Source organism: Schistocerca americana, chromosome 1 (assembly GCF_021461395.2).
Source record: "Schistocerca americana isolate TAMUIC-IGC-003095 chromosome 1, iqSchAmer2.1, whole genome shotgun sequence".
Classification (NCBI taxonomy): Eukaryota; Metazoa; Arthropoda; class Insecta; order Orthoptera; family Acrididae; genus Schistocerca; species Schistocerca americana.
In genome coordinates, this window is record NC_060119.1 from 707,260,535 (window position 1) to 707,287,923 (window position 27,389).

The following is a 27,389-nucleotide window of genomic DNA, read 5'->3' on the forward strand; positions in this document are numbered from 1 at the left end:
TGTCATCATTCCAATTTACAGCTGATGGTTGTCCTTATTCACAATTGGGATACACTGAATGTATTTCATAACGGTTGTATCCACAAGAGTGCCGGTCCTTGCATAATCAGAACAACACAAGCACTGCAGATCATATTTACTGAAAGGGTTCGAAATGGGTAAAAAAGAATAGTGAAGTATGCTTTACAAGGACGACTCAAAAACCACTAACTGAAAAATCTGTAACACAGTTTCATCTAGATATTCTTAGCAACCACGTATGCTACACAGACACTACCCCACTGAAGCTGGCAGAAGACACACTTCTTTATAGGAAGATGATTTTATTTTAAGGTTTGTTAAATCACAATCTTCAATTATTTTGAACCTTTGTTTTTGTAGATCTGTACAATGACGACAGAGAGTGTGTGTGTGTGTGTGTGTGTGTGTGTGTGTGTGTGTGTGTGTGTGTGTGTGTGTGTGTGTGCATATGCTAATCAATTAAATGCTGGACCTGTTGTACATGTTAGAGGATCACACATGACTTAAAGACCTGTTGGACCATGAATTCAAAATTAATGAAGTGGGAATGTTATGATGATGAAGTATAATGAGAGATCAGTATACTGAGAGATCATAAAAATTGCAGGAGTCAAAACAAGCAAAAGATCAACAGTATTATTCCTCAAAAAAAAAAAAAAAAATAAATAAATAAATAAATAAATAAAATAAAAGAAATAAAAAAAATACAACTGAAGAAAGTGGAGTCATTAAAAAAAACTCTCGGAGGTGTATCGTCTTATAAGAAGATACTGGTGGCCAAATTCCAGTACTGTTTCCTGTAAGCAAGTGGATTATTAGGGATATCTTGCTTTTGATGGTTTGTCACCAACAACATTTCATACTAACTTTGTAAATAGTGAGGAGATCTTCTCCTTGGTTTTCATCACTTACAAAACATTGGCTCAATTCAAATTTATAGTCCTTGAAGATAATCCACAATTAAAGATGACCAACATCTGCAACCACTGATGAATCATTTAGAAAACGCACAACATAGTGAACAACCAGTAATTAAAGGTGAAGAAGAAGTGGATTTTTTTACTATGAAAACATTTGTTGATATCAGGCACAAATTTGACTTGTTTCCATTTATTCTACACGTGACACTTTTTAATACATTACGAAGTCTTAAATATAAGATCTCGTGTGTGTGCACTGTTTTAATGTTTTTGAAATTTAATTGTAATGGAAAAAAGCAAAAATTGTTTTGTTTCTGAAGTTTTGTGTCCTGGAGACAATGGGAAATGTGACAAATTTTTCTTATGAACTTTTAGTACCTGTTGTTTGCCGATTACTCAATAACAGATACAATTTTCTAAAAATTTTATGAAACAGTTAGCACTAAATACTTCTAATAACAAAAAGTATAGCACATTATACTTAGGGAATTAACTATGGAAAAAATGTGTTAGATTTATCAGCACTGGTTAAGCAATTTAAAAAATACTCCAGCTGATAATGTGCACCGATCCATCATTATGGAAGATCTGCAGGACCACCATTTCACACTGGAAACAAAAAAGTTTTCAACATAATGGGTATAAGCCATTGCCCTATGCCACAAAATTAGAGCCCATTTTCATCCAGCAGCAAAATTTTAGAGCATAGCAAATTGGAGAATCATTGCACAAGGAATTTTCAAAAACTCCAAGTAGAGCAGGATCACACGTGTCAGAAATTCCTGCGGTACAATGTATTTACTGTCTTGTAAATGTAGCCTCAATTACTTCCTACAGCAAAAACAGTTTAGTGTTTCACAAGGAAACCACATTACACAAGGAAAACATGGGCACAAAGATTAACTTACTATGTATGTAATGTGGTTTGTGTAGATAAAGATACCTGCAGTAACTACTCTGAATATCCAAACAGTATGACTACCTTAAAGAAGATTTCACCTGACTTCTCAATGTTGCAGAAATGTTCCAAGTGAACTTCACAAGATCAATTTCAGTAATTACTACAAAATGCTGGAAACTATGGAATGTAGCAAGATTGTGACAGCTTGCACTGTGTCAAAATTTGCCTATGGTTAGCTTCTACTGCACGGCTCTAAGGAATGTAAATTATAAAGACTTCAGAAGACGAAAGCTTAAATAAGGCCGAGTGCGAGAATTTAAGAGTTCCTTGCAAATGAAAGTGTCAAAAGTGCTTTGAAAAACCTTAATATCAACAGATGCGAATAAAAGACTTGCAAATGTAGATAGCATTTCTGTAGTCCGCACATACCTGTAACTATCCGTTATGAGACAAAACAAATATTTGAGGCGAGGAGGGGGAGTTGTGTGTGTGTGTGTGTGTGTGTGTGTGTGTGTGTGTGTGTGTGTGTCATAACGCAGCCGAGCTACCTGTGCGACGCTGGGCGGCGCGGCCGGCGCGCGGGCCCTGGGAGGCGGGCGCGGCAGCTCGGCGGGCCGGTAGCGCGGCCGGTCGGAAGCGCGCCTGGTGAAGGGCGCGGGGGGCGGCAAGTCGTCCGCGTCCGCTCCGCGGGTCGCCTCCGCTGCAGCCTCGGCCAGCCGTTCTACTTCAGGCGTACGGCCCAGAGGAGCGCACCCCACGTCGTCCACGTGGCGGTGCTGGCGGACATCTTCCGAATGAGAGGCGGGACGTGACAGCCGTCCCGGAACCAACTTGCTACGAAGTTCTACGTCCCCCATTTTCAGTTCGCGAGTCTCTCACTCTGCGTTGTACTTCATTCTCTAGCACATTATAAACACTACACTCGGAGACACCGGAAATTCCCACCACTGGCTTCGAAATTATGATCAAGAAACTGCCGACAATAATAACGCCTGTGCACACCGTGAAAAATAATTCACTGCTACACAGTACTTACGTCACTAAAAATACCGCATACGAAAATTCAATGTCAATATAACAAAACCTGGAGCGATTAAATGTCTTCTCACGCAATACGAAGCAATGTCAGAATCACTCACAAAACTCCGCCAGCGCTAGCACTCTTCAAATGTAACATTAGGAACAGTGTGTTACAATGTCAGGACTTGCTAAGAATGAACAAGTTTCACAGTTTTTTTAAGGTCCGGCGAAAGAGAGAAACTAATGTAATCTGGAGAGTAACTATCTACGCGATTTCCAAATATCACTGCAGAGTCTCCTGCGGACAAGAGCATTTCACACGGTCGCCAGACGGTGCACTGCAGCCCGATGACGCTACACGCAACGGCAACGAAAACTGAACGCCACCGGCCTCACTGAACTGGCAGCGCGGTTTTTGTGGCTGCCAAGTAGTAATACCTCGGTGATCCAGGCCCTGTTACGGGCGAACGTTACTCAGGCCAGCACCATAGAAGGACACGACACCGGAGCTGCCGCCCAGCACAAGATGGCGCTGTTCCCCAGGCAGATCTCGAAGGCCGTCTTCTCCAGCCAGTTCACTCGGCAGCGCCCGTCACGAACGGTGCTGCTACGTCTGCGGTGCAACGAAAGCGGAGCTAAATCGTGTGTAGGCGAATACGAATACACACAAACCCTTAACCAGAATGGCGGCGTCTTGACGCACACAACACGCAACAGGACAGTCAACGGACGAGCCAACAGACACCACCTCACAAAGCGAGAAACAGCGCCCGCAGATAAGAGGCCCGAGGATTTTATCGCCCAGGTGATAACACGAGTCCACGTCATCACAATTACAGACAGACAGCGCCACCTCCTCTCACAGAAGTTCATACAGAACTGTCAGGAAACATGTGAACGTGTTAATTTAGACAACTCCTGGCACATATAACTACTTTCCTGCAGTGCTACCAAAAAGATTCCAGCTCAGGATTATAATCGTCGCTGGAGTAAAAAAGACACAGCTAGAATATTTAATATAATAATATAGCATGTGTGCACAGTGTTTTTTTTTCCCCAGTGTCCTTGTCTTCGTTTGTAGAAGGTGTTATTTTATAAATACATAGCTGGTTCGCATCATACTTACATTTCTTTAAACAAATATATACACTCAGTTGCCTCTATTGCACCACATTCACATGAATTTTTTCTAAGGACCTTGAAGTATCGCATAACATGTAGGTCACTCTGTACAACCAACTTTTTAAAATTTCGTTGTGAAGGAATAGTACTCCGGTAAATGTGAAAAAACCATGAAATGCGTTTCCTAATTTGTTTTTTGCACAGTGTACTATGTAATACGCACTAACAAACATAGTAGTTCACACGGAGAACAAAGTTCAACTCGTCTTCTGACTTCCGTAACTAGTTTGCTGTGCTCTCACTAAAATCACTAAACATTTTTAAAATAGTATTAAGAGTAACTCTTGCAAGAAGCCTCCAATTTATTACATCCCCTCAAGCCAACAATCAGAACTAATGCTCTTCCTTGTGCGCTTTGGTGCCGAAGAGACTACCTTGTGCTTCACTGTTAAGGGACGGGAGAAAAACCGGTGTATTGGCGTGACTATTAAATGCAATTGCACCTGACGAAATGATCAATTTGAACATCACGCAAATTATTTTTTTTTGGTACTTTCGCTAGAGTATGCAGTTAAAAATCATCATTTCTTGTATGCAAATCAGCTTTGTTTTACAAACCTTATTCGATATCATCTTTTCTAAATCATTATGAATGTGATTTGCATTCAGTACCAATATGAATCTAAACTATCAGCCTTATGTTAAATACAGGGATAAGCGTTCAAAATGAGTAATGTACATTACGAAAGACACCGTAACGAAATTTACTAGCCTCCCACAAAACAAGAACGCTCTCCCCCCTTCCCTCCGTTACATAAAAATGTTTGGCAGAAATGTTTACTAGGATCAGTGATCAAAAAGCACTGATGCCTTAAGTACCGACCTTCGTTGTACTAACATCAATACATCAAGAGATACTGCTTGTTATTATTCCATCTTTAATAGGGAAGTAATATACTTTTCAATTCAAACAGTATGCTACAAGAAGTAAAATGATTTGTTTGTTTAACGCTCCATTCTGTTAAAAATAGGACACGTAACTTGATAAACTAATTTCAGCAAAGCTACCGCGTGACAAACAACAAGATGGACATCTAGTGGTGTAAACCAGCCTAACAGAATTAATTAATGAAATACCACTATCTGTAATAATAATGTAACTGCATCCAAAATTTTACTGGGAACAAAGTAGTGACTTCTGCATGGAATCGTTCTCTTAATTACAAGAGCCTGGAACAGAATGAAGTATATACGAGATGCGATCAAAAAATACGGTGAATAATTCGTTTAGAAACAAAGTAAGGAGCTTGCACGGAATTTGAGTTAATCTCCTTCAATGTACTGTCTTTGGCTAGCAATGTACTTATCCCAACGTTGAATCCATGACTAGCCGTATTTCTAGAAGACTTGTTTTGAAAGGGCGTTCAGCAGCTCTGTTATAGTCCTCTGTCAGGAATGGCGACAAAAAGTTTTCCTTTAAGCACGCTTTTAATTTTCGGGTACAGCCAGAAGTCTCTAGGTGATAAATCTGGCGAGTAAGGCGGATGTGGACAGAGAGGAACACTTTCTCCGAACAAAAACTCGCATATTACAAGCGAGGTATGGCACGGCGCGTTGTGATGAAGAAAAAAGCCACTAGCCCATTTTCAGGTCTCGTTGTTCGTACATCGTTTCGTAAACGTTGCGTTAGCCCCTGTAAACTTCGACGTTTACAGCTGTTCTCCTTGAAACATGCTCTGATCGCACAACGCCCTCTATATCGAAAAGACCATGACTTATGTTCGATTTTAATCGTCTTGCCTTTTTAGGGCGAAGAAATTCACTGGCCTTCCATTGGGAACTCGAGTTTTCGTCTCAGTTTCATAACCAAGTTTCATCTTGAGTTACGATTTTGGACATGAAGTCCGGATCTGAATGAAGAAGCCTTCTGTTCGTCACTCAAAAGCCTGGGAATAAATTTTGAACTCGTCTCATTCGCAAATTTATCGGTTAAAATGCTTTGCACGGACCCGTACGAAACGGCAATTTCTTCCATGAGCTCTCTAATAGTGCCACTTTTTGCACGTTTTCTTCTGTTTTTGAGGTTAATAGGCGCCCCCAACATTGATCGTCTTCTCCGACTCATTCCTGCTTTTAAATCGCTCATACCACTTGTAATCAGTCTTCAGAGTTAACAGTATTATCGCCATAACCTAATTTCATCATTTAATGATTTTCCCCGGCACTTTTCTTGAGACTTTAACACGTATTGTTCGATATTCATGATAAACACAATCTCATTCGTGCGTCTCTGGACTCTGTAAACGTATGGTAAGACACAATCTCACTCGTGCTTTTCTGGACACCGTCAACTCTGAACGTGTTCCAAATTGATGTTGCTAGTCTCAGTAAATCAGGCTATCAGACAAATCACATAAAATGACTGTATTGCCCGCAATTGCTGCTAAAAAAATAAAAATTCATTTATCGTATTTTTTTATCACACCTCGTATGTAGGAGTACAGGTAGAATAAACAATGTTATCCCCTGTGCGCTTCGTCCAGACATGTCTACAAACATTAAAACAAAAGCCACTCTTCTGTCGTGGAGCACATAAGATTTCAATCATAAGATTTTAAGACGGTACAAAACAAAAATTTTCAGACGGGTATATAAAATGTATCTGGCCACTGCAGAATAAACTGTACCGACACAAATTAATGAAAAAGTTCCACTAAAAATTAATATCTGTTCTCAGTTCAATAATAGTCTGCCATATAATGGATGTCCCAGGAGAATTGGTGAATATTCAGGGATACGACAAAAACGATCACTCGAAGCAAAAAAGTCTAGTAAACATTGGCTCTAAAATGTATACATCAAGGGCTTTAGTATTGTATTTCAGTGGAGGAGATGCTTTTCACAATAGCGAAGATGAGCAAGTGCTCTTAGCTCGTTTACTGGACCTTTTTTTTTTTTGCTTAGATTGATCGTTCTGTCACATCCCTGAATACTTACCATTTTTACTGGGGCAACCTGTATAACGGTTCTCGGCACTGACCAGCAAAGCAAATTTAACGAAAATGTGTCAAGTTTATACAGTACGACAAACTGTAACAAAGGTAAACATGAACAAACAAACTCTGCTGCACAGATACTCAAACTGTTTCAACATACTATGTGCACTAACCAATGCCGACAATATCTCTCTTAAAATTCAGGACAAATCGCACGACTATTCTTCGAAAAGGACACATTCCGAGCCTGCGATCAGTATCTAATAAATTCTCTGCAGGTGGGGGCGTTAAACCCAGTCTTCTTTCCTTCCGAGTAAATACAACCAATGCATTCCATAGGATACAGCATTTGCCAAAGGTGTAGCACCACGTTAACAAAACAATTTCTGCATACAGAAAAATACAATTTTGCGTGTATAAATTTAACTCAAACTGACGAAAGAAGAAGAAAATTTCTTACGTGGCTGGACATGTTTTCTGGGCATTCGAAAACCTAATGCCAAGAAATCTCAATTACATCGTCGCCTGTTGCTCTACATATATACACAACTGAATTAAACTGCAAAGTCAAATGTCCTACTTGTTTCTCTTCGCCAGTATGAACCCAAAGGTGAAGTGCATGTGGACATTCTACAAATTACCGGCTCGTAACAAATTATGAAGTAACAACCAACTTTCGGGGTAGCATTAAAACTATTCGCAAAGAATGTTTACGTTAACCTGGTGGAAAAGCAATGATCATTTTTTACAACACCAAAACCTTCAACCGAACGGGCACGAGTTCATAAGGAGTTTTGCAAAATAATGTACACGTGTAAGTAGTAGATTTAAATCCCACACGAGGTGTTCAATGAACATAATAGACGTACATTACAGCACGGCTAAGCCGCATTCAGGAGCCTACCTATTACTGGCTGTGATCTTCTTTACGAAACCGATCACTGCGATAAAGAAAACAAACATTTCAGAATTTAAATGATTTATTAGTCACGTGAAGCGAGCAATAAAAATTACGCTTTAAATATATTGCGTTAAGTAAAATAAAGCTTAAAGCAGAAGTGATTTGGATGTGTAAAGAGTATTCCAAAACATAACATGAATATTTGATTTCTAATTGTACCTGAGCACAAAAACTTGTGCAAAGATGCATCAAATTTTGCGCAGCAGTTACAAAAACTGTTCTGCCAGAAATGCATATTGACGTTTAATACTGTGTGGGTTTAGTTTCCGATTACACAGGTAAGACTGGAAATATTGATGGGCCAAAATGGGCATGTAAAAATAGCGTCAAACTCCGCGCTATCGACCGTATTCTGTTTCTCCTGAATATCAAATACTCAGAACACGGTTACACATGATTCTGACATTTTCGGTATCAACACTACCGATATTTTTCTTTCTTAGGATTATATGATGGCTTAGAACATGGAATTCTACTGCAGTTCAGAAATTTTCTACGGAGTTCGAAAAAACAATACTGCTGTTCTGGAGCATCGTACAAGGGTGTCATTTTAGTTTTCAGTTCTGTACGCTTGGGACCATTATTGTTCGACAAAATTTCACGTTTGAGTGCCTATGTTCCTTTTAATACATTAATATACCCCCCATGAACCATGGGCCTTGCCGCTGGTGGGGAGGCTTGCGTACCATACGTGCAACCACAACTGAGGGGTATCTGTTGAGAGGCCGGACAAACATGTGGTTCCTGAAGAGGGACAACAGCCTTTTCAGTAGTTGCAGGGGTAACAGTCTGGATGATTGACTGATCTGGCGACCGAGCGAGGTGGCGCAGTGGTTAGCACACTGGACTCGCATTCGGGAGGACGACGGTTCAATCCCGTCTCCAACCATCCTGATTTAGGTTTTCCGTGATTTCCCTAAATCGTTTCAGGCAAATGCCGGGATGGTTCCTTTGAAAGGGCACGGCCGATTTCCTTCCCAATCCTTCCCTAACCCGAGCTTGGGCTCCGTCTCTAATGACCTCGTTGTCGACGGGACGTTAAACACTAACCACCTACCTACCCTACCTACTGATCTGGCCTTGTTACACTAACCTGCTGTGCTGGTACTGCGAACGGCTGAAAGCAAGGGGAAGCTACAGCCGTAATTTTTCCCGAGGACATGCAGCTTTACTGTATGATTAAATGATAATGGCGTCCTCTTGGGTAAAATATTCCGGAGGTAAAACAGTCCCCCATTCGGATCTCCGGGCGGGGACTACTCAGAAGGACGTCGTTATCAGGAAAAGGAAAACTGGCATTCTACGGATCGGAGCGTGGAATGTCAGATCCCTTAATCGGGCAGGTAGGTTAGAAAATTTAAAAAGGGAAATGGATAGGTTAACATTAGATATAGTGGGAATTAGTGAAGTTCGGTGGCAGGAGGAACACGACTTTTGGTCAGGTGAATAAATACAAAATCAAATAGGGGTAATGCAGGACTAGGTTTAATAATGAATAAAAAAATAGGAGTGCGGGTAAGCTACTACAAACAGCATAGTGAACGCATTGTTGTGGCCAACATAGACACGAAGCCCACGCCTACTACAGTAGTACATGTTTATATGCCAACTAGCACTGCAGATGAAGAAGAAACTGATGAAATGTATGATGAGATAAAAGAAATTATACAGGTAGTGAAGGGAGACGAAAATTTAATAGTCATGGGTGACTGGAATTCGACAGTAGGAAACGGAAGAGAAGGAAACGTAGTAGGTGAATATGGATTGGGGCTAAGAAATGAGAGGAAGCCGCCTGGTAGAATTTTGCGCAGAGCATAACTTAATCATAGCTAACATTTGGTTCAAGAATCATGAAAGAAGGTTGTATACATGGATAAAGAACCCTGGAGATACTAGAAGGTTTCAGATAGATTATATAATGGTAAGACAGATTTAGGAACCAGGTTTTAAATTGTAAGACATTTCCAGGGGCAGATGTGGACCCTGACCACAATCTATGGGTTATGAACTCTAGATTAAAACTGAAGAAACTGCAAAAAGGTGGGAATTTAAGGAGATGGGACCTGGATAAACTGACTAAACCAGAGGTTGTACAGAGTTTCAGGGAGAGCATAAGGGTACAATTTACAGGAATGGGGGAAAGAAATACAGTAGAAAAAGAATGGGTAGCTTTGAGGAACGAAATAGTGAAGGCAGCAGAGGATCAAGTAGGTAAAAAGACGAGGGCTAGTAGAAATCCTTGGGTAACAGAAGAAATATTGAATTTAATTGATGAAAGGATAAAATATAAAAATGCAGTAAATGAAGCAGGCAAAAAGAAATACAAACGTCTCAAAAATGAGATCGACAGGAAGTGCAAAATGGCTAAGCAGGGATGGCTAGAGGACAAATGTAAGGATGTAAAGGCTTATCTCACTAGGGGTAAGATAGATACTGCCTACAGGAAAATTAAAGAGACCTCTGGAGAAAAGAGAACCACTTGCATGAATATCAAGAGCTCAGATGGAAACCCAGTTCTAAGCAAAGAAGGGAAAGCAGAAAGGTGGAAGGAGTATATAGAGGGTCTATACAAGGGCGATGTTCTTGAGGACAATATTATGGAAATGGAAGAGGATGTAGATGAAGATGAAATGGGAGATATGATACTGCGTGAAGAGTTTGACAGAGCACTGAAAGACCTAAGTCGAAACAAGGCCCCGGGAGTAGACAACATTCCATTGGAACTACTGACGGCCTTGGGAGAGCCAGTCCTGACAAAACTCTACCATCTGATGAGCAAGATATATGAGGCAGGCGAAATTCCCTCAGACTTCAAAAAGAATATAATAATTCCAATCTCAAAGAAAGCAGGTGTTGACAGATGTGAAAATTACCGAACTATCAGTTTAATAAGTCACAGCTGCAAAATACTAACTCGAATTCTTTACAGACGAATGGAAAAACTGGTAGAAGCCGACCTCTGGGAAGATCAGTTTGGATTCCGTAGAAATGTTGGAACACGTGAGGCAATACTGACCCTACAACTTATCTTAGAAGAAAGATTAAGGAAAGGCAAACCCACGTTTCTAGCATTTGTAGACTTAAAGCTTTTGACGATGTTGACTGGAATACTCACTTTCAAATTCTGAAGGTGGCAGGGGTAAAATACAGGGAGCGAAAGGCTATTTACAATTCGTGCAGAAAGCAGATGGCAGTTATAAGAGTCGAGGGGCATGAAAGGGAAGCAGTGGTTGGGAAGGAAGTGAGACAGGGTTGTTGTCTCTCCCCGATGCTATTCAATCAGTATACTGAGCAAGCAGTAAAGGAAACAAAAGAAAAGTTCGGAGTAGGCATTAAAATCTATGGAGAAGAAATAAAAACTTTGAGGTTCGCCGATGACATTGTAATTCTGTCAGAGACAGCAAAGGACTTGGAAGAGCAGTTGAACGGAATGGACAGTGTCTTGAAAGTATAGTATAAGATGAACGTCAACAGAAGCAAAACGAGGATAATGGAATGTAGTCAAATTAAATCGGGTGATTCTGAGGGAATTAGATTAGGAAATGAGGCACTTAAGGTAGTAAAGGAGTTTTGCTATTTGGGGAGCAAAATAACTGATGCTGGTGGAAGAAGAGAGGATATAAAATGTAGACTGGCAATGGCAAGGAAAGCGTTTTTGATGAAGAGAAATTTGTTAACATCGAGTATAGATTTAAGTGTCAGGAAGTCGTTTCTGAAAGTATTTGTATGGAGTGTAGCCATGTATGGAAGTGAAACATGGACGATAAATAGTTTGGACAAGAAGAGAATAGAAGCCTTTGAAATGTGGTGCTACAGAAGAATGCTGAAGATTAGATGGGTAGATCGCGTAACTAATGAGGAAGTATTGAATAGGATTGGGGAGAAGAAGAGTGTGTGACAAGAAGAAGGGATCGGTTGGTAGGACATGTTCTGAAGCATCAAGGGATCACCAATTTAGTATTGGAGGGCAGCGTGGAGGGTAAAAATCGTAGAGGGAGACCAAGAGATGAATACACTAAACAGATTCAGAAGGATGTAGGCTGCAGTACGTATTGGCAGATGAAGAAGCTTGCACAGGATAGAGTAGCACGGAGAGCTGCATCAATCCAGCCTCAGGACTGAAGACCACAACCACAACCACAACAACAACATATTAATATACATCATGCTGTTCATTGTCTGTCTGATGGAATAAGATTTCTTGACTGACAGCATTTACTGATCCTTGAACAAGCAATGGCCCATATCTATGATTTACTGTTGAAATTAGTCGTTTTGGCGTGCGCCGCACACAGGCGTGAAATATATATAAACTTTAAGCCTGCAACGTGGTTTAATTTTCAGCGAGGTGTGGACACTTCTTTCAAATTGTTTCACTAGTCCGGGCTTGCTTCCTAGGTAATCGTTGTAACGTCTTCTAATACGACATTTCTCGTAATTGCTGAGTATTCATTATTTCAACGGTTATTTTCAAAGCACTGATTTTAGGCTGCTTTTGGATGATTCTCGTAATACAGGTACCCATTTTGTCCAGCCTGGAGAGACGGCAGCTATCCACTTCATGTGAGGTATTTAGACAATGTAAGATATTGCTTTAATTAGGTCTACATCCGCAATGGTGGCATACAATCACTCTTAGATTCGCTTCAATTAAATTTTTTTTACTTATTTTGGGGAATTAATGCAACCTAACAATTTTCAGAACTTCCCGGAAATCAAGTGGCACAGAACATTTAAATCAAAATACATTTGCGTCACAATTACTTTTGTGTAAAGACTCTTGTTTATTTGAGTCTTGTTAATACAAGGATTTGACAAGAGGAACCATTAAAAGTCGAATAACTTAGGTGTCCGAATAGTTCTCATCAAAGTCTGAGTACCGTATTTGGGGCAGGGCTGCACAATACATGTCAAAACTGTATAACTTGAAATTTTCAGCGTACGCCGTTGCAAACAAAGTGAATGATCTCTAAACGATCTCTGTTGGCAACTGTTTACACGCATACCAGAAAATATGAAGTTGGAATATGGATGTTTTGCCTTACTGTACATATATGGTTGTCCCACAGACCTCCAATTCTAGACCTCCAATTTTTAATTATCTAATAAAACACTGATTTCTATTGGCCCTCGCCTTTTTTTTTTTTTGCTCGCTTTCCCTCTGGCTTATTTGACACAAAGTAACCTCGATGCGACAATGCCAACTGTAAGAGAGTGTCTCATTCCACATTGCTAAATAGTTACCTATATCGCCGAGCGCTGGGCAGCCAACAGATAAAACAATAATAAATAAAAAGTACACGTGCAGGTGATCGGGTGATGAGAAGGCACTCTGCTGCTTGAGACAGAGATAGCTGTTCACTTGATGACAAGAAATGGCCGGTCAAGGTCCAACAACTGCAGCAGCCTCGTTATCTTAATATGCTGTAAATTAGATGACAAGGACGATCAAGCGGCACTTGCCGTTTTCTTTACAAAAAAATAAAAAATAAAAGTACAAAACCACCACCAGAACAGTGGCAAAAAACTGCAGTTTTCTGGCGACGTATTTTAGTACTTTCTGTAATCATGTCACTCAAAACAACCGCAACGGAAAAGCTTTATTAAGTAACGTAACCAAGATTTTAATGTAATTAAGAAGCTTGCAAAACAAAATTGAGAAATAATATCTTCCTTTCAGATTAAATTAAATGGATAGTAAAAACATAGGAAATATTTGTTTCTATGCAACAAAACTTCAGTAGAAGTCACACAGTGAAATGAGGCAGCATTTCTTCGACCTCAGGCTTTCCACATTCTCTCTCCCACGAATCTATTCTGGATGCAGTAAGAGGAATGTTGTCCCAGTGAGTTAACACTCACTTGATGACCACGCCCGCAAAAATCTTGTTACCTGATACATAACTTCAACAAATAAGAGGACATGATCCATCACTACCTACCGCAAAAAATTCTTCTGAGAAATATAAAATTATGTGTACAGCACGCAATGTTACAATAGTAAGTCAAGAGATACAAATAACCGAATTTTATTTACCTTCAGCCCAAATCACCAGAAGTGTAAAACACAAAACATATGTACTTTTAACCAAACTATCATGTGGTTATATAACATTATCTCAGCTTTCTCGGCTAAAGATGCAAGTACTTCAACAAGTATGAAAGGTACTGTCGACATTAAGGAACTTGTCGACAAATATGATAAAAAATTATCTGCAAATAGGCCTGTACAGAACCATCAGTCTCGTCTCAGTTCACAACATTAAAAATATAACGTTAAGAAGTAAACGTCATGAAAGTTTCAACAAAATTCCAGGAGTAATAAGGTATTGGTTGGGAAAAATTAAAAAAAATTAAAAAACAGTTCGGAAGAGAAATTGATAATTTCAAAACCAAACAAAGCATACAGTGTCGCTAAAATAACGAAGGATTCACCAAAATATCGTGCCTTCAATAAATCAAACAAGCAATGTGCCATTCGATATTATCACCTAATTCACAATGATAATAGGTAAGTTTGGGAACCTTTACTCTGGTACTGGAAAAAAAAAAAAAAAAAAAAAAAAATCAAGAGTGAAACCAGTTTTAGGCCTGAGGGTAATCGGTAAAAGATCATATAAATGTGTCCTATAAAAATTGTGCTGCTGCGCGTCTTTGAACTTTTTGTGCTACGTTAAGTCAAGAGGATTGTCACCCTCAGTCTCTGTGATGCTTCACTAAATTTTCGTAGTGCTGCATTTTATCTATCTGAGCATAGGTACTACTTTATAGTAGTCATAATTTCCGACTAAGCTTTTGAGAGAAAGTGACAACCAAGTCATCTAGTTATTTGTTGAAATAAATAAAGCAACACGTAATCCTTTCCGTGAAAAGGCATGATGCGAGCAGATGACTATGTACAAACTGACTCCCGGCTCAGCGTGACTACTGCTGTTCGGTGCACGGAAGTATAAGAAAAACTCATCTTTGGCTGACTTTCCCCTGTTACACGCTGAGAATACGGCTTCACTTAATGCATACCCGAGGAGGGCCCCACAGCAACGCGGCACATTCCTGCAGGTGCTTCCGCCCATCGCCAGCTGACTCACAGGTGGACGAGCTGCTGGAACATTTCCTCCACAGGCACTAGGTTTAGCCAGGTATCCTCCTAAATAATACTATCTGCGCCAGAACGTTAAGTGCAAAAGGAAGGGGTGCTCTATTGGAGTAGGATTTCTGCTATTACCGTTATGTTTTATGGCTCGATGCACAGACGTATTTGACATTCAGTTATAAATTATACTGCGTGAAATATCTGAGGAACAGCGTTAGTCGCTGCGGCTCAACTATCTACAGTTTAAACGACGATTCGGGAGATATTCCAAATATATCGTGTTGTCACCAACACTGCGTGTAAGATCAGTTAAAACACAATGGTGTTTTGTTCGAAGACGTAAGAGCCACCACCGGCCATAATCCAATTCCATGGCTCTCTATCTTACAGGCGCGTTGTGGCTTCGGAAGCCAAACACTTCCAGTTCCTACGGCTCCGTAAATCACGCCACAAACTACAGTGTGTCAGTCCACAGGAAAATTTGATAATGGTTTAGGTAAAACAAATTACAGCCGCAAGTTTAATTGTTAATGATAATCTTCAATCCCGCAAAGAAGGGAAATCTAAGTAATATTTGCATGATGGGGAAGTATTTTGTAGAGCGCGGGATATGTCGATAATCTACGTATCTTGAAGACTCATATTTTCTACATCTTCAAAGCCTGAAGCAACGCGTTCACGGAATGATGAAATCGCTCCACATGTGATGACAACTTCTATAAATTTATGTTGTTTTTTTCTTTCTCGTGACGAACATGTACACACGTGTGCAATTAAACTGTGTGTTAAAACCTATTGTTCTATAAGACTGCATTTCGTAACTATGGATTATTCGATGATTAGTTCACTTTTATCGTTATATATACGCAATTCTACTATGGGGATATAAGAAATTATGTACGTATCTCTGTACGGGTGTCACAAGGGCTCGTAATTGTAAGTTACAACTTAACACTGTTACAGAACCAGTTTGCTTGATCAGGGCTGGGCCTGAGAAGAGTTGAGCCGTAGCAGTCAAGAGTGATTGGACTGAACCAAGAACACTAGAATCCACGGAATGAACATGCTACATGCCGCCATGTGGCAACCCTGAGGCGTGTGATGAGTAGAAATCTGAGCATTAGTCTGGTCTATCCTATAAGCTGGTACGGATGATGGGGAAGAGACCAGCCAAGTCTTAGAACAACCACGTCACTCAATTCCACCAACTGACAGTGAAACCGTCAGACTATGCTGCTAGACATTCAGAACTGGTAATAATCTTCCAGCACTGGTTTTGAACAATGATTGCTGAACACAATTTCATTACAATTTCGCAACTAGTAAAGAAGTACAATATGTAGTTGTGCTACTGTTTCACTGTGTCAAGCTGTGCTACAAATTTATTTTTTCGCGTTAGCAGCGTTCAAATGCCAGTTGGGAGCTACCGCAAGAGATGAGAAAACGAACTAGTGTTTCAGATAAAAGATTGGAGTGGAAGATGTACGAAAGACTGGAATCAAAATAAAATGGAAGTCAGCAGGATTGGTAGTCAAGTGAATGGATGATAGACTGCTAGATCCCTGAGAATAAGATCTAGACCAATATATAAAGTAAGGTGGGAAGGCTAAATAAGAAAACGTGCTTGTGCAACCCGTGTGAGCATGGCTACGTACAAGGCCATACTGCAAGAAAAGGCCATATTGCAGCGGATAACCAACAGCTGATATTTACCTATTTTGTTAATTTTAAATTAAGTCTTTCTAGACATCGTATTACATCGACAACATTCAGTTATTAACCGTTTTTTTCTTTTGATAGCTTTCATTAATACGTGTAAAACCCAGGTGTGCAATAGTCTTTTCTGAGAGTAGCGAAATATATTTCCTCCTATATTCCTAGCCAACCATATCGACGGCACAGGTCAATTCAGCTTCCTTTCACCTTTATTTATAAGGAGCTATCAAGAAGTTTCCGTTTGAGAGCGTTCCTGCGGCGTATATGCAACTCCGATGCGGGTACTTTAAGAGCTACAACGTGTAGGCAAGGGATTAGTGTGGTATTCGTGTCTTTCCGGGGTGCGGTAAACGCAGAAATGCGATTTATGGCGACGTTATTACCAAATGCGTCCAAACAGGACCAACGTGCTGCCGAAGAACAAACAACGGTAGACATCCACTGGAGAATGGATGATGTGTAATGGGCAGCATGTCTGTTGAAGATCACCGTTGTGGAATCGTGCGTTTGGTTTCTTGATGCTGCTTCATGATAAACTGATAACACACGTCCCCATATCGCAAACGTTGTAACGCATAAGTTACGCCAACTCATGCGGGAGACACTCTAGCACCCGCCGTACAGTAATGATCTCTCCCCATGCCATTACCACTGCTTTGGTCCCTCAGCAGGCAGTTACGGACTTCTTCAAACAGCACGACACGGTGTTTTCCCAAATGGATATCTTCAACCTGATGCGTCAGTGGAATGATTGCCTCAACGCTCACGACAATCCTGCCTCATCGGCATACCGATTATGGACTGCACGGTCTTCGAACGGAAAGTTTTTGATCGCCTCTTATAAATAAATTATTATACTAAACATCCGCTACAAAACTGGATCTCCGATTAATGAATGGATATACAGTTTCCTACAAGATCCTAATTAACATAGTGTATGATATTTGTAACAATCTTCCAGGCTGATGACACTTTTTTTTTTGCTTAATGTAGAACAATAACTATACTTCGATTTCCTAGCTTGCCAGTAGAGAAGTTTACTAACTCCAGAGCAACCACCATTTGATGGTGTTCCTTTGTTATTTGTAAGACTAATTTCAACTGTTGAAATTTTGATCAACTTAGTAGCTGGTACTACCTGCTAGCGTCATATTATTCGTCGTTTAAAATCGACTTAATAGCACTATTTCATTCTGAATAATAATAATAATAATAATAATAATAATAATAAATTCTGTTGTGCCACAAACTCCTCCCCAATCCTATTCAATACTTCCTCATTAGTTACGCGATCTACCCATCTAGTCTTCAGCATTCTTCTGTAGCACCACATTTCAAAGGCTTCTATTCTCTTCTTGTCCAAACTATTTATCGTCCATGTTTCACTTCCATACATGGCTACACTCCATACAAATACTTTCAGAAACGACTTCCTGACACTTAAATCTATACTCGATGTTAAATTTCTCTTCATCAGAAACGCTTTCCTTGCCATTGCTAGTCTACATTTTATAAAAATGGCCACATAATAAATAGCCACAATATTTTAAAATTATAGCACAGAAAAGGAGATTTGCCACTGGTTAGGAGTTACTTCTATAACCGTTTTGGGCGTAGTCTTATCAAAACAAAAAGCAATATACGGTTACATGCGCGATATAGTGAAATCTCATCTATCAAAATAACGACCTTGATCTGTAGATTCACAATTTTTTACGATAAAATCAATATCAATAAAGGAAAATATTGCCGCTAAGAAACCGCTGCGTATTGCACTGGCATGTAAATGACATACACTCAAGCGTTACACCGCTGTGTGACAACTCACCACCCTAGAGATGGAAAGCCTGGTTTGCCATCCTCTATCTGCGTGGCGAAATAGGCTTCAGGTAGCTTATATGGGTTTCGACTTCTTATCACGTCATTATAAAATTATCTGTTTGAAAACAAAGAAAACGGAGAGCAGTAACATACTAAGAATCTAAATCACAAAATTTGCATGATTTTGGTATTTAGTATCCTTGTGTTTAGTTTTTTCTTTGTTTCTCTAAGTCGATCATGTAACAATGACTTTTACTGATAAGCCTATCCAGTATTGATACGGATAGTGAGACCCGAGACTAGAAAAAAATAAAGGAATTTTATTACCAATCCCAAAATAGAGAGCTTCACAACAATGGCAGGAATTCTGCAGTGCAATGAACGGTCTTTTGTTTCGAGCAATTTATCTGGACACGGGAAACATTAGTCCCACAATTACGTGAAATATCAAGGAGTAACAGCACAAGGCCTGCCGACTAAAAGTATCCAGGTTGGTACACGTGAGCGCATTTGCTTGCAGGCCACATCAAAGGCGTAAACACAAGGTCGCAAGGACGAGCAGCTGCGGGCGCGCATAGCAACTGCTTCTGGCGTAGCCAACACGCCCGTTTACGAGATAAAACCGGCATGCGGGATCCAACAACCAACAAGACAAAGTGGTGCATCACGTGACTACACATTTCATATAATAATAAAAAAGGGTATGGAAACGACGTTGCTGCAGCTCATCTAACCAACCACACGTGACTATATTTTATCAAGGGGAACAGATAAATGTTAAGGCTTGCCAATGACGTAATTCTGTCAAAAACAGCGAAGAATGTGCAAGACAATTGAACAGAAAGAGACACTAGAAGCAGTATACGAATTTTGCTACTTGGGCAGCTTTTAACGAATTGCCTGAAAATGGAAAACACGTGTACACTGAAAACAAATTAAAGTGTTAGGAAACCTTTCCTAAAGTACTTATTTGGAGAGTAGTTCTATATGGAAGGGAAACGTGGGCAAAACAATACACAAAAGAAGAGAACGGAAACTGCTGTTGAAATGTGGTGCTGCAGAAAATGCTGAAAACTGGGGACAGGGGGTGGAGGTTTTTGGTTTAGTAAGGAAGTCCAAGGGTAGTAGATTCAAATAGTTCCAGGACATAAACTAGTGCGGAGAGCTGCATCATGCAACCCTTTGGATAGATGAAAACTAGGGAGAACGAATCTGTGTACATGAAACATTCGTAGTCTACCGCTAATTTTGTTGAGATATTGCTGAGCCCACTGACAAATGTCAACAAATCGAACAAGTCATATGATTTTTTAAAACTAAATAGAGCTTTCCAAATTAAACTATTGATGTGCATAAAGTAGAAACTTCAATACCAGTGTATATTAACCATTATGACTACTTGTAATGAGACTTCAGCTTCTCATACAAAGAATTATGCAAATATAATGCGTCGTTCACCGAGAAATGAAAATATGAATGGTGGTAACTATTACGAGAGTCGGGGAAAAACTAACAAAATATCGTACAGCAACAAAATCGAGTGGAAAGCGTACTTATTTTAATGTCAATGAAATGGAAGTGGGTGCCGATGTACAAAAGGCTGGCACACGGAAAAAACCAAGTTCTTTGCTCGAACCGACAGATAAGTAAAGGCAGAGACGGCGATTAAACGGAAGGTTGGTACATCTGGTTAGAAAGTAACCGGGCTGAAAACGATGAGTATAGTTCGAAACTGCAATGCATGGACAAGTGTGTGGAAAGTTTTTATTAACAGTAGAATGACTGATGATTATATGATGGGATTCTGAAATAGTTTTGCTAGAATTCATCGGAAGTTTCCTAAAACATATTTCAATTATTTATAATTTCACAGTATCCTTTTACACTCGTGGTACAGAAGTCACTCTTCATGATTTCAGGCCGTAGTCGTTGTACACACTACAATTGACATTTTTCTTGAAATTTTATGTGTATCTCTAACACTAAACTAGATAAGTTACTTTAAAACTTAATTCCGTAAATAATCTGTTACAGTTCCGCACACGCGTTACTACCAAATGTCATAATTAGACACACGGTTCTGTATTCAAAATTACATTACTTCTGGGATTTCTAACAACACAGTGACTCAGGAAGACTTCCTAAGACAAGGCTTTCAACAATGTGGCTAGATTCACAGTACAACTATAACAGTAGAGTCAATAACATTCGTATCAATTTGAATCTCGTCTATGTAATTCGGGGCCTTCCCTTCAGCTTTGATGAGAACTAAATATTCTGGAACTCTGCAGTCTAGTTACGCAAGAATGCAACACCGTTTACCATACGTCATTTCTAAACTCGTGTAATTCGTATAATTACGATCATTAAATATTGTTTCGACAGAAAGGCTCTGCACAAGCGAAACAATGTCGTCAGAGAACAGTATCCGCAGTTTCTTCTCTCCTCCTCGAAGATCTACTTAATACGCATGGTACAACAGGAGGATCCTATTACGTTTATGACAAATGAACAACCAGTAACTAAGACCTATTCTGACGATACGAAGGCAAAAACAAAGCGAAAAGACGCATTGATAAAGGCCTTTTCTTCCACTCGAGAAAAGGGGAATCTGGTCATCCGGATTTTGGTTTTTGGTGGTTTCTAAACATAAATTAGCGAATGCCGGGAAGTTTCTCTTCTTCCTTGTCCTATTTGAGATTTTGCTGTCTTCTCTAATGAACTCCTCGAAGGACGTGAAATCATAATAACTTTTTCTTATGTCGGCAGGTGTTATGCCACAGTCAAATACCCTGTTGTGGGAAAGTGTTACGCCCACAGATATGTAACAATTGAGGGAATACAAGGATAGATACTGTGTGCTTAAAAGAATAAAAAAAAAAACTTCTGAATGCCCAGTAACGAAATCGGCTTAACCCAACATTTCCAAAAGTAATCTGAATCTTGCTGTCGATTTTATGTATAAATCAATGATGTATTTACAATCTTTCAATGTGAACCATACCTGTCTTAGTAAAATGAAACATCCAGCACCGAACCTTTAAAGACTGAACGTCTTCAAAGAGTCCGTGGCTTCGTTATATTGTTGTTGTCCTCTTCATCCCGAGTAGCTACTGCAACCTACATCCTTCTGAATCTGCTTACCGTATTCATCTCTTGATCTACCTCCAGGATCCCCCCCCCCCCCCCCCCCCCAATGCTTCCCACTAGTACTAAATTTGTGATCCTTTCATGTCAAAAACCAACAGATCCCTTTTTCTAGTCGGATTGTGCCATAAATTTTTCCCCCAATTCTTCTCAGTACCTCTTCATCAGATACGTGACCTACCCATCTAATCTTCTGCATTCTTCTGTATATTCGATGCTATCAAATTTCTCTTCTTCAGCAATGCTTTTCTCGCCATTGCCAGTCTGCATTTTATATCCTCTCTGCTTTGTCGACGAGTTATTTTGCTGCCCAAATAGCAAAACTCATCAACTTCTTTCATTGTCTCGCTTCGTAATCCGATGCCTTTAGCATCGTCTCATTTAATTTGACTACGTTCTATTGTCCTTGGTTTGCTTTTGTTGGTGTTCATCTTATCACCTCTTCCTTTTCAGGACACTGTCCATTCCGTTCAACTGCTCTTCCAAGTCCTTAACTACCCCGACGGAATTACAATGTCATCGGCAAATCTCAGTGTTTTTATTTATTTTCCCTGAACTTTAATTCGTGCTCTAAATTTTTCTTCCGTTTCCTTTGCTCAATAAACAGACTGAATAACACTGGGGACAAGCTACAACGCTGTCTTCTCAACCACTGCTTCCTTTTCATGTCCCTCGATTCTTGTAACTGCCACCTGGTTGCTGTGCAAATGGTAAATAGCCTTTCGCTACCTGTATTATATCCCTGCCATCTTTAGAACTTGACAGATAGGACTGCAGTCAACTTGTCAAAAGCTTACTCTAAGTCTCCAAATCTGTAAATGTAGGCTTGCCTTAACTTATCTTCCATGAGAAGATGCGTCATAAGGCACATTAATATTCCAAGTGCAGCCGGCCGCGGTGACCGATCGGTTCTAGGCGCTTCAGTCCGGAACCTAGCGACTGCTACGGTCGCAGGTTCGAATCCTGCCTCGGGCATGGATGTGTGTGATGTCCTTAGGTTAGTTAGGTTTAAGTAGTTTTAAGCTCTAGGGCCCTCAGATGTTGAGTCCCATAGTGCTCAGAGCCATTACAAGTGCAAGAAGCGCCGCTCGTTTCTACATGCCTCATATTCCACCTTCTCATACCGTCATGGTAACGCGATACTACAGGAGGGATAAGATTACATTACGATTTTGTGCAAACTGTCGAATGATACATCGTGATACAAAAGCTATTATCTAAAAAGTAATAGGTAATCTATGCATTTATTATCGATAGCTTTTAAGACGAACAAATGCTCCAAACAATTTATTCCAGTGTTCATTTATGTGGAAGTCCTAATAGTGCAGGAGCTGCGCGAACGGCGTTGATAGTTCAGTGTTGCCACGTTGGCAGCAGTGAAGGTCGCCCGTACCGTGTTAGGTTGAGCGGACGGCAACGAACAAGCGAGACCTTGCTTAGATGGTCTGAGCTCCGTCCACCAGTTTGACACTTCATCATCCCATCGTCAATTTTTACGGTCAACATAATGGTATTAATATTAAGGATAATGCATGCGCCACATGAAACGGAATACGTATCACCACAGGCACATGGGACTAAGACAGGAAGTGAGAACGACCTTCATTTAAAAAATAACGAATAGCTAATAACGTACTGCCCTTTGGACAAAAGAGTGAGGGAAAAATACCGTATAAAAGAGTAAACAATTTGTTATGGTATAAGATCATGCGCGAAGCAACGTTATTATGATTCGAACACTTGACCAGTTAAGAGGAAGACATCGACCCTGACTACACTTTGCAAAACAATTTACTAGTTTTGCTTGAAGAGAACGAAGAAAACATTCCTGCTTTCCATCTCTATATATTTACACACAATAATCGTGGCACAATCCATTCGTGAATTTCGAACCCAGTAAAAAACATACTTGATAACTAGACGATTGTAACCGAAGATAAAACTGCAAATAATATGAAATGATTTAACTATGTACAACGGAAGTTCATAACGCTACTAACGATTAAGCACAAGCATGAACAGGGTGCTGAAAAAGTGGTAGTATAAGTAGTTTGGAAAACTGTATCAAACTATTAGCTATAAAGGACAGCGAATATTAAGAGAGACCAAAGAACTTACATTGTGTAAAACTGACACACGAGAAAGAAAGAACTCGATTGAATATTGTTACAACATTCGTTACTCATTCATTCATGGACTCGATCAATCAGTTATCAGACACTAGCTGCACGTTCGTTCAGCGTCTGCTGCTAATGAAGTTTGACAGCGACCACACAATATGGAGTAGTACTCTATGTAACGTCGCACTAGTGTGTTGCATCGTTCAAATACGTGTGGTTGCCAAGGAGCACGAAATTTGCTATTGCAGGAGCAGAACAGGTAAAGAAAAATGCAAGAAAAATATTCGGCAAGGACTGCACAAGGTGTAACAGTTTTTTAAAAGAGCAACACCTGTTAACATCAAAAAATTTACAATTTGAGGCCACGAAAGATTTCACGAAAAGTTCTAGATATTTGTGAAACTTGGGCAGGAAACTTCGAAAACCAAACGGGCTGATCGTGCAAGGAATTCACCCCCGGTACCGTTTAACGAGAAAATATGTCTAATAAAGAGCATAATGGTGGGAAGAAACAGATGGACATATCGTCGATAATGTGGGATGGAACAGTTATGCTGAAATGAGAAGGGTAAATAGCGATAGGAATGGAAAACTGCGTCAAACCACGCTCAGGATTAATGACCACAGCAGCAGAAATAACTGCATACAGGAAGCAAAGTGCGACAGCAGACGCTGATCGAAAGTGCAGCTAGGGTCTCAGAACGGATTGATCGAGGCCATGAATGAGTACCAAATTTTCAGAGAACTTAAATAATAATTGGGAAGAAATTCTACGATTCTTACGAAGCCCTGAAGAATAATTTTGAAGACTTTACAAGTATTCTGCAACTTTCATAATAGCCTATATCTCGTATACGAATAATGATAAAATAGAAGGGATTAAGGTGCGTTCTGTGGAATTACACTTTTTCCGTGGTTCAGTTTGCGGACGGAATGTGGCATAGTGGCTAATGGAACGAAGCACTGTCCATCACGTACTGAACAGTGGATTGTAGTTTAATGGTCGTACTGCCAGGGCGACATGCCTACCGGCTAGCCTACTTAGCTTGCTTCTGTCACAGCTTTTATTCAATGTTCAGGAATACAGTGTTACCATTCTAAGTACACAAAACTGTGACATGATAGGGGAGAAACAATCACCTCAGTTTCGAAAGAATAACAATCTCTGTTTATTTCATCGAGTTAGTACCACCTTCCTTGTTATATTTAGTTCACACGGAATAATTTTTCAGAAACGATTACATCTTAATTCAGTCCCCACGTCGCGAGACAGTTTCATGTTCTGCAGTGGACTTAAAAATAAATGAAATCTAATCATTATAACGTGATGGTCTTCTCACAGTATTCCGAGCGCATACGGCATCAATTGACACTTCACTTCAGTTGTTTATCTATACTTACACAGTGAAACGTTATTCGTTTGAAAGGAGAAGTCTACTGATTAAACAAGCGTATGTAGCAATAGAGAACCATGCTAGGTGAAGCAAGTGTCTCCTGGCTTCCCTCTCAAAAATTTTGATCTCTTTTTGATAACATATCGTTGTTACCTGTAAAAGATCTGCATCAGACGAGATAGCGGTAGATACTAAGTACGATGCGTTGAGGTAGGGTGCTGAATTTCAGACGCGAACGAGTGGGATTCGCAACCGCAAAATTGGGGAGTGACAGTCATACTCAGCTGTCACCTGGCAAGTTAACGCGTCACTGCTTACATCACGCCAATGCTTTGCCAAGAAATACTCTCTCGCGCTACCATGGCAACTTAGTTGGCTACTTGCCGACTTCCTCGTAACAAACCATTAGACCACAACTTTAATAAAATACGTCCAAATGTTGAAAACGAAGTAACGATAGTTCCACGAAAAAATCTGTTATTCACCCACGGCAAAGCATAGTTAATTACAAACCGAAATGCCAAAAACTCATTTACAACTAATTTATGCTACCAATCTCCACCACCTCATAAGCTAGGATACAGAATGACAATTAATAGACGCAGTTTGCTATATGTGATAACAATAAACAACTAGATGAATTTCTTACCACCAGGAACGCTAGCAAAACCATAACACGAAGGCTTAGTTTCCTAAGTGATTCTAGAGCCTGACGTAATAACTGTCTTATTTGGCAACCCTATATTTCTGTTCCAATTACTCGAAGGACTACAACGCTACATGTATGCGGTCATGAAATACCTTTAACGTTACCGTGGAGGGGACATATGGAGAAAGCGCAATCGTTCGACACAACGCATTCCCGTGAAAGTTTTCTCCCACCGGCAAGGAAGTTGCGCAGAGCTCCGCTGAAGCCTGTTTCAGTTATTTCTCTCTCGCTAAACGCCGTACGGCAACAACGACAATGTTTTTCTCCTTGTCACAAACTTATGTCAACTGAATTAAATGTTACACGACGCACTGTGACGTTCGATCTGTTTCTTTCCCTTCTACAAAAATAAACGACACGTCTGGGCCGCAATTTACATTTAATTGAAAAGTAGTGATATTAAATTCCAATCAGTACTACCAACAAATTATAAGCAATTGAAATTTCTTTAACGTAACAAGAACTCAAATAAATTAACTCTTATGTTAACAGATTGTAGAATTGGTGGTGGCCGTAGTGGTGGTGTTATTGGAGGGGAAGGGGGTCAGTGTTGTACCCAGCCACACTTGCCAAAGGCCCTGCATGTACCTAAAAACCAGGCAACAGAGCGAGCAAGTGGAGCTTGAGACTGAATGACAACTAACTGGAGGCTGGCCCCTACCACTAGACTGGCTGAAACGTCACATCGCAGAAAAATTTTAATCGAAATATAGTGTGAATACACAATTCAAATAGCTTCTCTGAGTCTCAGACTACAAAACTACTAACAAATCTGATACCATTCATTTTCCTCAACGCTTAAAGGGAATGAATGTAACCCGCTTCACGATTCTCGTTTATAATAAACTTCTCTTAATTATAGTACACGGTTCTTTCACTGGTTATGAATGTGCGACACAAATCCATGATTATATTGCTATGTTAGTTTCCAATATGTGTTTTAGTATAGGAACGCTCGAAGTAACCAGCATTGGTGAGACGTCTTGATTCATGAAGGTTGGCAGTAGCGGAGCCCTCGGTAAGTTCGTCACAATGCGCAACCGCCTAAGTGATGCATTATCAAAATACAGGCCGCCTGTGAGATGCCGTAGGGGAAAAACAGCTTTACGTGGTCGGGCAATAGCTTCCGGTAATCTTTGTCAGTGAGAGTTGATGGCAGACGGACCAGTGACACCATTTCATCCCACGTAAACATCCAAACGCGCACACAACATTTCTACTATCAGCGGATATGTAAATAATTTAGAATTTCAGTTCTCTGTGACAGGCATCACGACCAGCAAAATGCATTAGTGTTGTTACCACTCTTTGTGGGGTATATAGGGAGAGTGAACAGCGTCAAATATCGAGTGATCACTGAAGGCACGTAGATGCTGCGTACCTCAGTGAGACAACGTTATCAGCATCTGACAGCTTGAATGGGGGCTTCACTGTGACTCCCCATATGG

At 40.1% G+C, this 27,389-nt stretch overlaps 1 protein-coding gene across 1 annotated transcript in view; it reads right to left on the bottom strand.

Moving 5' to 3' along the window:
* LOC124609901 (serine/threonine-protein kinase MARK2-like) overlaps positions 1-27,389 on the bottom strand; it is a 294,494-nt gene that overhangs the window by 205,179 nt on the left and 61,926 nt on the right. Inside the window, 1 exon segment of the mRNA XM_047140111.1 lies at positions 2,391-3,475. Coding sequence (XP_046996067.1) covers positions 2,391-2,699 — 309 coding nt within the window. The 5' untranslated portion in view covers positions 2,700-3,475.